General features: G+C 33.7%; 1 protein-coding gene across 9 annotated transcripts in view; it reads left to right on the top strand.

Moving 5' to 3' along the window:
* Window positions 1–14130, top strand: part of AEBP2 (AE binding protein 2) — a 211001-nt gene that overhangs the window by 14536 nt on the left and 182335 nt on the right. For 8 of the 9 annotated variants that reach the window (XR_010021350.1, XM_063075480.1, XM_063075479.1 and 5 more), the window contains exons 2-3: window positions 4144–4351; window positions 12160–12267. Coding sequence is in view for 8 of the 9 variants with exons in the window: in XM_063075480.1 (XP_062931550.1) it covers window positions 4144–4351; window positions 12160–12267 (316 nt within the window). In the remaining variant the exon portion in view is untranslated. The remainder of the gene's footprint in view (window positions 1–4143; window positions 4352–12159; window positions 12268–14130) is intronic. The other variant, XM_063075485.1, reaches the window with a different exon arrangement.

Genomic DNA, 14130 nt, shown 5'->3' with positions numbered 1-14130 from the left:
AAGGGGGTTTGTGGATGACACATGGTTATGTCAGTTTAGGTATCCAATTTATTTCTTTACTCTGTTTTGACTGCTTAGTCCTGAAAATCTGATTTGCAGATATGGACACTTTTTCTTGGAGTCTCCATGTCACCTTAGTTCTACTGATCAAGAGCTATAAAAGGGGATTACTAGTAAGGGAATTTCATGTGAAAATTATCATTGCTAATGGCCTTAATTGTTGTTACTTCATATCACAAATGCAAACCTCAAACTTAAGCACAAAAACTCTGGTACTGTTTTCATGTCAGCACTTTGTTAACACACACACACACACACACACACGCACGCACGCACGCACGCACGCACACACCCGCGTCTAGTCCTGTAGGAGAGGGGAGCAAGCAACAAGTAACTGGGTCTTTTTGGAAGGCATTTAATGGGTTATGGCATAAGGTATGTGACTTGTGGGCATGATTTTGTGTGAATGGACATGTGAAGGCTTAAATTAGGGTGGAGGAAACAGTGCAGAGCTGCAACCTTCCTAATAAATTATACTTGATTTCAGATTATACACCCTTATTCCCTTCAGGTCCCTGCCCTCAACTCTCCTTTAAAGTTAGACATTTCAGTATTTCTTATTCATTTTTCATTTTCAAATTAAAAAAAAATGGAAGAGTGGCACTGTTTTACATTTAATATCTTTAATGTCTGGCTTAACAGAGGGCAGCTCGATTCTCATATCTTCTACAGTTGGTCAGTTGCAATTAATATTTTTGGTTGGACTATGTGAAGAAAATCTGGCCTCACACATATTTGGTTGAAAAGTTTATTTCAATACCCTTTTTAGATAATTGTGTGGCTATTTGATAATACGCCAACACTTGGTAAGTGTTAGTTTCTTATTAGTGATGTGTAATCTGAAACCATATCAGTGAACTTTTCTCAGTTACATTAAGACCATGGTCTTGTCATTCTCTGTCACGATAACATTAAGTATCCATATATTGCTTCCTCTGTATACTTTGTTATTTAGCAAGCTGATCTTTATAATCTCAGTATTGGCAACCCTGTTAGTCACGGTCAAGTCCACCACGCAGATGTTAACCTGGAAGCAATTTGAGTTCTCCAACATGGGGCTGTTACTGGATGTATGTGTGAGTTGGCCTTTGAATTCAAAGGAAACCACTTCATAAAATTAACTGAGTGAATAATTTTAATATACGTATGGTCCTAGAAATATTATAAGATCAGGTGGATTGTCTCTAGGTCTGGTCATCTTGTTATGTAAACTTACAGGAAGAAGGACACTGCTTTCTGTTGAGTCACAATCAGAAATGACCTGTAATTTGTCTCCTATGCCCCCCACAACCCCTTGCATCAGGACATTTTTTTTTTTAAAGATGACCAGTAAGGGGATCTTAACCCTTGACTTGGTGTTGTCAGCACCGCGCTCTCTGAAGTGAGTGAACTGGCCATCCCTATATGGGATCCGAACCCGCAGCCTTGATGTTACCAACACCAAACTCTCCCAAGTGAGCAATGGGCTGGCCCTGCATCAGGACATTTCCCTTCATCATTCTTAAGAATGGAGAGAACAGTTGATTACAGCATGGGTCTGGGGTTGAAAGGGAACATGGAGGCTTAGTATTGGATACTTCCTAGAAGTTGGAGGGGCCTAAGAGGGGCAGTGAAGCAGGAATTCAGTTGGCCCTGCTAGGCTGTGGGGGGGGGCTCTATGGGGATTCTAAAAATGTGTGGGTTGTCTTGAGTGTTCCAGGGTATGGGACCTACCCCTCACCTTCTCTGCCATTGTATTTGTAGCTTAGTCCCCAGTGGCAGACAAAGTTTATGCTCTTAACAATTACATTCTTACATTATGCTGTCTTTTTATGAGGAGCTATATCCACATGAAGTACTGTTTCAAGTGTATGATATCAAACATTCACTGACCAGTGCTTAGGGTTCACAGTACTTGGACTTTTTTGTAAGGTTTCCCTTCTGTGGTAAAGGTGATAAGCTAAAGTAGGTTAAGCACTGTGTAGACAGATTCTATGTTGATAGTTGGATGTCTCACAAGTATACGAGTCTCTCTTGACCTTACTTTACTTTGCTCAGTTTTAAAAAAATTGATTTTTGGTTTTTCAACTAATTTTGGGCTTTTTAATAAAAGCAGTATGGGTGTGTGGTTAAAATGGTGTAAAAGAGTACATACTCTTAAAATATAAGTTTCTCTTCTACTCTTGTCTTCCTACCCCTCCCTGCAAATATCTACTGTGTTTTGTGTGTTCTTCCAAAGAGATTATGTCTTTAGAGGCTAGGGGTATCTATATGTCTCCTTCCCCAATTTAAGTATGCACATTGGAACATTACTACTCTGCACTTATGTGTGTATATGTGTGTATTTTACTTAACTATACCTTGGAGATTGTACCACAATAGTTCATTGAGGTTTATCACTTTTCATGAGATTGTTTATAAATTGGGTATGTTATTAGTATTTGCAGTTAAATTAGTACAGTTTATGTAAGTATGTACTTTATGGTTGAATATTTAAAAATATATAAAGCAAGTGATAAGGAAAATAGGCAACCATTTCAGGATTAAGGGCCTCACAAAACTTGAAATTTCTAAGACTTAAATAAAATTTTTATTTCGGTATAGAAAATCCACCATACTAGTAGTTTAGTCTTGCAACAACAAAGAGGATATGAATATTCAGATATTCAAGAACTGATTTACATTTGAGAGTTTTAGAATGAACCTTTAGAAATTTAGAATCTGTATTGACTGGTAGATAGTTAGCTAGATGAAATTAAATACTAGAATATTCTTGAAAGGGAAATCTGAGATATTTTTCCTATCTGAAGCATCCTACGTTTTTGCTAACTATAAAAAGTGGGTGCATTTGATGTTACACACAAATCACCATAAAGCTTGCTTAGTAAGTTAACAAAATTCATGTTAATTTTTTTAAGTGTGAGCGAATACAGTTGTATTGGTATATAGGTGAATGCTTTTATTTTTAGGAGGTATGTGCTGAAATAATTGTGATTGAATTATCCTGTCTGCAACTTTCAAATGGTTTAGAAAAACAGATTACATATAGCAAATAGGGCAAAATGTTAATTGAGTTCAGATTTAGATATAGTGTCTTCAAAATCCTCCATAATAAAAACTTGGTGGAAGGAAAGCATACCCCTTAAAAGTTAATACCCGTTTCTCAGTTTAACTGCTGATATTTCTTAAATTGCAAGCAGATATATAGCTTTTGATGGATTTACGGTACATTGTTGCTGTTGATCCTTCTGTGACTGAAGCTATTTGGGATGATATTGAAAGATACTGAAAAGAGAAAATAAAAGTAAATTGCTTTTAAAACGAGTGTAAAGGTGTGGTATATTTTATTAAGATGTGAAAATTTGAATGTTTTCAACACTACTATGTACTTTTTTTCTAGTAAGTAAAATAATTATTTAATACGTTGTTTAGTAAATGAAAAGTAAGTGGGATTGACTGGCATTTTCAGTCTTTTTTTTAGTAGTTAGAGATTAGTTAAAAAAAAAAATTGAGGGCCAGGAGAAGACGTTTTATTTGGATTTTGGTAAAATCAAAGAGTTATTGTGTCTCTCTTTTGCTTCTTATTGCAAAGTTTCCCAACCTCTTTGACATGGAAAGAGGTAGGATGTGGCAGCAGTTATATTCTCAGAATAGTGAACAGAAGAAAAGATTTCGGGTCAAGTGATTTGCAGAACTGTAAAGATGATGCTTTGATTCTGAACTATTTACAACTTGGAACTATTACTTTCTCATGCTTCTTAGAACTATGGAAGGGTTGAAATGTGATAAGCTGTGTGTGTGTGTTGTGTGTGTGTTGTTTTCTGTAGGGTATCGTATTGTGGAGTTCATGTCTGGTAAAAGTTGCTTAAATTATCCCATATCTGGTTTTGAGGTTCTGTTGTGTTTCTGCCTTGATTTGCACTTTATTGCCAACTAAATAATTTCAAAGCATTGTTGTTTTCTAATGGAGAATATGGTTTGTTTTTATGCTTTGTTCATACCGAGCAGTAGTATGTCAGTGGTAATCTTAATTAAATATTTATAAGATCATATTCATGCTAGTGAATTTCTAGAAATAACACAGCCTTTTTTCTTCTTTTGTAGCATAAGCAGTACTATAATGGATGTAGACAGCACAATTTCCAGTGGGCGTTCAACTCCAGCAATGATGAATGGACAAGGAAGCACTACTTCTTCAAGCAAAAATATTGCCTATAATTGTTGTTGGGACCAGTGCCAGGCTTGCTTCAACTCTAGCCCAGATCTGGCAGATCACATCCGTTCCATACATGTAGATGGTCAGCGAGGAGGGGTTGGTTTTGTCATTTCTTTTTTCATTCCCTGTGTTCATTAGTTTTATTAATTTATAATTGCTAGTTAGTCTTCCTTTCTGGAAGTAATTTGGGGTTTTTTTCTCATAGGTTTTATCTTTTTAAGTGATTTTTTTCTTTTAATTACTTCCAAGATACTTGATAGAATCAAATAAAAATAGAGTATATTGTGTGTTGGATTTTAGCTTGCTCTTAGATATGTTATTTTGAAGAAAGTAGACTTTCTAAAATATAGTGGAGATATGAGTGAATACAGTATATTCCAAGGATCTAATGTCTGGAGTTGAGAACATTTAGGAATTGGCACTGTCCTGGATTTCCCTTGTTAGAGGGTTCTAAATTATCCCTGATGCTGAAATTAATTAGAGAGACTATTGTACCAGGATTAATATATGGACATCTGTTAAATGACAACCTGGACTCATTATTTGTGAGTGAGAATTGAGCATTTTTCCTGGGTCTTGTCAGAGCTGATTTAGATAGAAAGTTCTGATTAGTTGGTATTGACTTATACCTTTTCATGAATATATTTAATTGTGTCAGTTCATGTAACTTTTATTGTGCAGTGAATAAAGAGCTAAGCAAATTTTGTGAGTTAAAGTGTAATGGACCAAAATAGTAATTTATAATTTTTTTTCAACTTTACCTTTCTTGTCTTGTACAGTTGCTACACTTAGTATATTTTCCAAAAAATGTCACAGATAATTTATTAGGCCACACATCTTCTATCAGCTTGCCATCACTATTGAGGTACACTGATACTAAAGTGGTTAAAATCATCATGGTTAGGGGCTGGCTGATTAGCTCACTTGGTTAGAGCATGGTGCTGATAACACCAAGCACCAGCGTCAAGGATTTGGATCTCTGTACCAGCCAGCCATACCCCCACCAAAAAAAAAAAAAAAAAAAAAAAAATCACGGTTTAAATGAGTGGGTAACTTTTTTCTAGGTTGTATTGATATTTAGATTACAGCATTGGTCTTTTCTTTTTCCCAAACACGCAACCATGTAAGCATCCCTAACATTTTAACCAGTTGTGCCCCATTTGAAATTTCTTTTAAAATATCCTTCCCACAATATGTAATAGTATGTCAGCAATCTTTTGATTACTCAAACTTGATAAGTAAACATTTGTCGTCTTATTAGATTTTGTATGTATGGTGTCTGAGTAACACATAAAATGTTATACTTCCACATGGTCCATTTATGAGGTGTGTCCATCATGTTTTCTTTTCCCCACTGTAATACCCAGCTCAGTGGTTAGGCTACTTTGGTAGCTCAGTCTTCCTCCTACCAATATGTCAGACATTTAATGTAAACTATCTTACCAAGTTGGTTTTCTGGCTGTTAACGCATCTGCTTTTTGTGATCCAGTGCTTGATGCCACATGGTATATACCACTTTTGAGCTATGGCATGATGCCTTTCTGTCACTTGACTTAGCAACTATGTATAGGATCACAAGCTGTGTAGACCACTGGGCTTTTCTTAGTAGGTGTGGGAAAATTTTACATTTCTGTCTTGTATCTCTTGTATCCAACCAGTTGAGTTGGCACGCAGCCTTATGAGAATGTTTTCAGCCCTTTACAGATGTGTAGGAAAAAATGCAGTTACAGACTGAATTTTCTGAATTACATATATCATGTAATCACTGCAACTATATGTACCTTATTGACATTACAGAGCTAGACAATGAAATCTTGGTATTTCTACCATAAGTATAATCGTGCTGAATTGAAAAATCCCCTCACATCATTTCTTGAACCCTTATTCATAATACTACTTTATTGCAAAAAACTAAGATTCTGTAGCTAATTTCCAGAGTAATGCTGTATTGATCAAAGAAAGGAGTCTTGATCTTTGAAGGATATTTGCTAAACTGTAAATTTGCATTTACATTTACAGTTTAGCAAATGTAAAGGATAAAAGAAATGTAGAAAATGCATCCTAGGTTTTTCTGAAATGCATACCAGTCATTGGTATATAGACTACATTTTCTGAATGGTAAAGCATGAATGAGAGTTGAAAACTTGGCACTACTATAAAAGATAAGAAAAATCTTGATCTGATTTTGTGATTTGAGGTTGGATTTTTGTGTTTTGAGAAGTTGTTGGTTGGGACATTAGGATTTTTTTTGTTTTTGAAGTGGCTCTTTTTTTGGGGTGGCGGGGTGGCTGGCTGGTATGGGATCAACCCTGGATCTCAGTGTTATCAGCACCACTCTAACCAACTGAGCTAACCGGCCAACCCCAAATGGTCTCTCTCTCTTGTTTTTTTTTTTTTTTTTTTTTTTTTTAAATACCATTTCTTAGAATGCAGTTCATTGGCATTAAGTATATTCACATCACTACTATCCATCTCCAGAACTTTTTCATCGTCATCCCAAATTGAAATCTGTACCCATTAAACAAACTCTCTCCTTCCATCATTCCTTGGTAACCACTCTTCTACTTTCTGTCTGTATGAATTTGACTATTCTAGGTCCCTCATATAAGTGGAAAACATCTGATTTTGATGGTCTAATTTTTTTTTTTTTTAGATTTCTTATTTCTTCTTTCTATCCCAAGTGTTAAACTGTCATGGAACAGAAACAGATGAGGAAAAAATTGGTAACTCTAGAAGGCTTTATGTTAATTATTGAAAGATGATAGTTTTACTGGCACAGTAAATTATCAAGATCTAAGTACTATATTCCTGTTCTTTTTCTCATTCCATTCTAATCCTAACCCTGGGAAAAACAAACAAAGCCATCATCATACAACAGCTTAGATACTCTCTCCACCCCCGCCCTCCCCAAACCCCTCTTAAGCTATTTATGTTGCCGTGTCCATGTGGACTTTTAATTATATTTAGAGCCTGAAGTCAAGTGGAATTTAGGTTTTTCTGACGTTTTCATATGTCAAAGTGGGTGGATACTTGATTCTACATTAAAAATTAATCATTTGAACAAGTTATGAATATACCTTTTTCAAAAAAATCATGAGAGCACTTTCTACGATTTAAAAAATAAAAACAGGCAAAAAAATCAACTTTTCATGTTAAGTATAGAATTGTGTTCTTGGGTCCATACCTCTGTGTATGACTTGGTTCCAAAAACTAGACTCTGAGCTATTTTACTAATCAAATTTCAAATCCCAGTGTTTTCTTAATATACACCTAAGTCTTCGTAGGTGGGAATCATAATCTTGTATGGTTTCAGGGTTCAATATAAGATCCATTGGTGTTCTGTTCTTTCTGTCTTAACTGTTTCTCATGTTAAAAAATTGCAAGAGGCTGACTGGTCAGTTTAGTTGGTTAGAGGTCAGTGTTATAACACCAAGGTCAAGGCTTCAGGTCCCTATACTCTCTAGCTGATTAAAAAAAAAAAAAAAAAAAAAAAAAAAATGCCGGAACAAAATCTCTTCAGGTGTCTTGGCTCAAGATTTATTTAGTGTGTGATTTTAAGAGTACTTTTGTATATATTCTTTGGTATGTTTTTTGTTTGGGCGGAGGGAAGAGATTTTGGAGGAGGTGGGAGATGATAGGGTATTTGAAGACTTGAATGAGACCAGTCACCTTTATATGTTTTATAAAATGGCATTTATAGACTAAATTTGTAGATTCAGTTGGAGTGCTGCTAGTAGGTGAAATCAGTCTTTGGAGGTCATTTTGAGTTTTTCATTAAAAATTTTTTTTTCATTGAAACAAAATTTTTATACACATTTGTGGGGTACAGAGTTCACTATCAATACTTGTGTACAATATGTGATGATCAAATCAGGATAATTATCATATTCATCATTACAAAACATAGTCATTCTTTGTGTCCATTAACCAATTCATTTTGAATTTTGATTGCCAGTCTGGTATGTCCTAAACACAATGTGAGATTGGTCATAGCTTTTGTAATAAATGAGAAATATTTTACTTTTATGATTTGAATGTTTTATTTTTGTCCCTGTTTTATTAAATATCTTTCAAGAGAGGAAATTGAAAATGTTAATACATTTAATATGGCTAAAAATAATAGGATAAAAAGTTATATTGGTGATTTTTGAAAGATCTTGAAAGAGCAAATTGATTTGAGAGAAAACAATTAGATTTAAAAAAAATTTTGCTTCTCTTTTGTCTGTTTACAACTTGTAAAAAAAGGAATGAGCTGTTTTTTTCTTAGAAATATTAGAGCTTGAAGGTACCATGAAATCATCTATCCAACCCCTGCTTAACTTTAGTTGCTGTGTCTCTTACTTTAGATAAAGTCTTTTTGTATCATTTTATTGCAAAAGGAATCTAATTACTGAGTATAATTAGACCTTTATTTATTTTGGCATGTAAATTATACTGCTTATCTGCTCTGCATTTAGAATATATTTGGCTGATGTTAATTTACTGATAATAAGTGTATTTCCTTATGCGTAGTCTTCTTTCAGGTTACACTGCATTCTTTTACTGTGGATTTTTCATTTATTTACAGATAATTCTGATGGATTCGTTTGCGTACTTCAGGTGTAAGATCTTAGTGACCAGATAGGGTTAAGTGCATTTATCTGTACTCTTCCACAAGCCATTGTAGGTATAGGTCATATATACATTCAGATAGGTATACTGGAATGTTTGTTCAAGGGTATTGTCCAAAGTGAAAGGAGACTAAGACTACCCTTGGTTCTCAGATTTGTACCAGCTTGTGCCAACCTTCTTTTTGGGCATTTTGGAGGAGATCCCTGAAGGTAAAGCTGACCTATTCTGACAGAACTTGGGTAAGGTTTTAGGAAACTCTAGGGGATTCTCAACAGAAAACCCAAACCTCCCTGTAACATTGAAATTTTAGATCTTTACATCTTATATGTTAGGCCATTGTAAATTTGAAGATTCTTTGGTAGTCCAAAAATATTCTTTTAATGGCTGTGTGGGGTTTTTTTGTTTGTTTATATTTTCCTGGACAGTCTGGCAGAAAAATCTGATAGCAGTTATTTGAGAAGGGACCTCCAGTGTCTAATATGAACCCATTTTTTTTTCTTTTTAATTCAATTTTTCTTTTGATTAGTCTTTCTGAGAATAATAAATAACTTTATATTTTCATTGTGTTTTGGAGTTATCAAATATGTGCTTACAATATCTCTTGTGAAAAGGGAAATAGAGACAAATTAAGTGATTCCAAGATTACATCATAGCTGCAAAGTGAAAGAACTGGATAGAATTCAGGTTATCTATTTTCTATTTCTGTTATGTCTAGTACAACTCAATATGACATAAGTCCCTCCACATTCTGAGAGACTGGACTGTGAATTTCTGTGTCTTAATGTTCCAATTAAACAACTTTCATTTAAAAATAGGATAGAGGAATCATGACAAATTATACTCATATTCTTGAACATATTCCTTCCCAATTTGGATTGAATCTGAATCCTATGGTGTTTAATTTTCAGTGTTAATTTTTACAATGGGGGAGTTTCTAAAAATAGAGTATAAAGATTTTTTACATATTGTACATCAAAAAAGTCTCAGGTTTGAATAAAACCCTTTCATCAGATTTTGGACTACTATTTTCAAAGGGTCTTCCTAATATAAGTTAGGAAAGGAAATTTACCTTTTGAACAGTTTTCGTGGATCATTCATGCGGAATTTTAGTGCCAATTTTGTATATCAAAATTATCTTTGTGGAAGTGTAGTGCTTTTTGTCTCCCCAGAATTATTTCTAAAATATTTCACTAAAATGTAGCTAAACTCATCTCTTTACGCTTATTTCATTTTCTATAAAATTCACAAGGTTGAAGGTTTTGATTTTTCTTTGAATCTGAAGGTGTCGCCTTAATAGTGTTACTAGGCATTATTCCATCTAGAGTCTAGACCATACCTACTCACTAATTAAGGCTGTTTCTGATGTAATTAAAGGGTCTGCCATTACCTTCGTAGTCCTGTTTGCTCATAGGAAAAAAAAAAAATAGAAGTCAGAGATTGTTGTTTCTCCCATATGTAGAATGTTAGGAAGAGGCAGTATTTATCTGGAAGGAACTAAAATCCTTTTCTTTGATTTTAGAGTAATTTAGAGCAGTGATCACTTAAGAGTTATATCAACAGAATTCTTTACGGTTACAAAAATTGTTTAAAAATGTTAATTTTGTTTCTAAATACTTGCTTTAAGGCATTTCTGTTTATGTGGTATTACTTGTGAGAATTTTAAATCAACCTCTGATTCCTGTTTTAATAAACAGGAATTTACTTGTATCGAAAATTTAAGACTCGAGTCTAGTAGACTTGAGTTAGGAAATAGCACTGATTATTTGCATGTGATTATCAAACTATTGAATTAATTTCTTTAGCATTCAAATATAGCTTTTTAATTTTTTTCTTTTCCTCGATTTATTTATTTATTTAATTTAATTTAATTTAATTTTTTATTTTTTATTTTTTTTAAATTTTATTTTGTCGATATACATTGTGGCTGATTATTGCTCCCCATCACCAAAACCTCCCTCCCTTCTCCCCCCCCCCAACAATGTCCTTTCTGTTTGCTTTTCATATCAACTTCCCCCCGCCCTGGTGTGTGTGTGTGTGTGTGTGTGTGTGTGTGTGTGTGTGTGTGTGTGTGTGTGTGTGTGTGTGTGTGTGTGTGTGTGTGTGTGTGTGTGTGTGTGTGTGTGTGTGTGTGTGTGTGTGTGTGTGTGTGTGTGAGAATTTATATATCCTCGATTTATTTTTAAAAGTAACTTTTAACTCTGGGAACCTCAGGCATCAGTTTATAAACATGTGCTAGGGGCAGGAATTTTAAGTATGAAGGAGGAAGTGTTATGATTTCCTGTATCTGTTTAACTAAAACTAGCAAATCTGTTGTGGAATCAGGATATGCAGTAATATTCTCTAAACAGTCATGCCAAATGGCATTGTGGTATTGCCTTTGACATAATGATTCTTTCAAAGGTAATGATTGCATTAGATTCATGCTTTTCTTACTGATGTTGGGGAGCAGTTTTCAATGTTCAGGTTGATGGAAATATCGTCAGTTTAGGAAATTGATATCTCACTTGTAGGAAGATGATAAAGATAAGATAGTTAGTCTTGTTACTTTCTAAATCTAGTCATACTCAGTTGCCTGATCCTAAGAATGTGGATCTAGTATTATGATGTAGAACCTCATGCCCATTGTTTTTTTACCACTATATTAATTTAACATTTTGTATTAAATTTTGCTTTGTAGTCAAGATAGTTGGAAATAATTCTTAATGAACAGAATAATACAAGCTTAGTGTTAGTATGCATGTGAGAATAGGAATTGGTGAGTAGTAAAATTATAATTTGATGATTTAATTTTTATTCTTTGAAGTTGAGAATATTAGTATCTACTAATTAATGTTTATTGATCATTTTTGTTTGTTTTTATTGTTTATGTCTTTGTATTTTCCTGATATTTAAAATTAGTAGATGCTTATTTCTTCATGCAGTAAATACAGAAATGTGAATAATGGCCCACAGTTCCATTTCTAAGGGATATGTTGTTAATATTTTATTTATTTTTAATTTTAATTTTTTATTCCTTTTTTGTTCATATTTTTTGTATTTCTTCTGAATGGCATTTAGTGATTGGTGTGTCAGTTCCTTATTGAGGGAGTAGGCAGCAGCATTAAGGGAGAAGGGTTAAAACTGCTTTATATCTGGAAATTCAGAAAGTTTAACTGTATTACACATTTTAATTGGCCCGTACATTAAATGGCTCTGTTTGTCAACTGAAGACTTGCACCATATTTATTGAACTTACAAGAAAAACTCTTTGTTGAGATAGTGATGAAAATTACTATTGGCTCTTCTTTTAACAGGTATTTGTTTGTTTATGGAAAGGTTGCAAAGTATATAACACTCCATCAACCAGTCAAAGTTGGTTACAGAGGCATATGCTGACACACAGTGGAGATAAACCTTTCAAGGTAAGTATGTATGTATGTGGGGTTTTTTTTGTTTCTTTTTTTGTTTTAATTTCAACTTATGTTGACATGTTTCTTAATGGGCATACTTTTGCCCTTCTAAAATTTTTTAAAAGAACCATTTGTTTGGGCTGGCCCATGGCTCACTCAGGAGAGTGTGGTGCTGATAACAACAAGGCCATGGGTTCGGATCCAATATAGGGATGGCTGGTTAGCGTACTGGGTGAGCTTGGTGCTGACAACACCAAGTTAAGAGTTAAGATCCCCTTACCGGTCATCTTTAAAAAAAAAAAAGAACCATCTGTTTTAACATTTCTATAGATGCATGGAATTTCAAAAGTAGATGGAGATAAAGATAATTTCATTCATATTTTTTTCAATTTGAAGAACAGAAAAAAAGTTACTGTTAAGTTAGGGTCTTGAAAATAGCTAGTGGACAGACCAAAATCTTGAATCATTTGGCTATTGTTAATACCTGGTGGTTTCACCATCAAAGATGCTGGCCTTTTTATTAGAAAATAACGTTGACTGCTATATGAAATAAATAAATTGTAGAACATTAGGGATTTGATTTCATTTCAGTTTTGAGGTCACACTACTGAGCTTAGTTTTAAGTCACTTTGTCAAATAGATGTATTATGGGAAATCTTTATAAAGAGCAAGTTTCTCTAAAAATCACTTTTCCATTTATCTTTATTAAAAATTAAAATATTTTGGTTTCTAATTATGGAAAGTAAATACCACAGAGATTAAACGTTTGTGTTTAAAGAAGTTTATTCGTTGTTAAAATCATAATATCTTTTGGAATGTAAATACTGTGCCAGAAACTTCCCTTGAGTTTCATAGAGAATGAGGTAATTCTTAAAAACCACCTAAATTTTTTTGAAAAGGCAATCATTAACAAGTTATAAATTATTGAGAAATCTTGCTCTCCTGTTCCTGTATCCCCCTAAATAAATAACTACTGTTATTAGTTTCTTGTGAACGCTTGAGTATTTCTTTATGGAACTACAAGCAGATAAATATGTAGTCTGATTCCTCCATTCTTACACAAAATTTACTAAACTGTATACTGTCTGTACCCTGCTCTTTTTTTAATTTTTAATTTTAGAGCACTTTTAAATGTACAGATATATTAGAGCGATAATAGAGTTCCCACATACCCTATATCAAGTTTCCCTCATTATTAACATCTTGTGTGTGTGTGTGTGTACCTTGTTTTTTGAATGTACTTTATACTAGGGTCTTTCTGTATCACTACATAGGGAATATTCTGTTTTTTTTTAATAGCTTCATAGTATTCCATTATGTTGTTGTAGAAGTTTGTTTATCGAAACTTGCATATAGACACTTGAGTTGCTTCTAGTCTTGCTATTACAATTAGTTCTGTAGTGATGAATCTTAAACATATGTCATTTTGTTACATGCATAATTATATAAGTACAAAAAATTCCCAAAAGTGATATGAGTGGGTAGATTAAAGGCTATGTAAGTATTAGTAATTTTGATAAACATTGCCAAATTGCCCTCCCTAGAGGTTGTGCTATCATCAACACTGTTAGGGTGTCTGCCTTCTCCAAAGCCTTGTTAAGATGGTATTGTCAAACTTTTGGATTTTTGCTAATCTAATAGATGAAAAATTTATCCTTATGTAGTTTTAATTTGTTTTTCTTTCATTCTAAGTGAGGTAGAATGTCTTTTCATATGTTTAATGATTTGGCTTTTTTTTCTTTATTCTTTATTCTTTTTTTTTTTTTTTTGGTGGCTGTCAGTATGGGGATCTGAGCTCTTGACCTTGATGTTATAACACTGTGCTCTAACCAACTTAGTTAACTTTCTTAACTTCCTGTCTGATGTGTAGCTGGT

This window comes from Cynocephalus volans, chromosome 12, assembly GCF_027409185.1.
Source record: "Cynocephalus volans isolate mCynVol1 chromosome 12, mCynVol1.pri, whole genome shotgun sequence".
Taxonomy (NCBI): Eukaryota; Metazoa; Chordata; class Mammalia; order Dermoptera; family Cynocephalidae; genus Cynocephalus; species Cynocephalus volans.
This window is presented reverse-complemented; position numbering and strand designations above follow the sequence as displayed.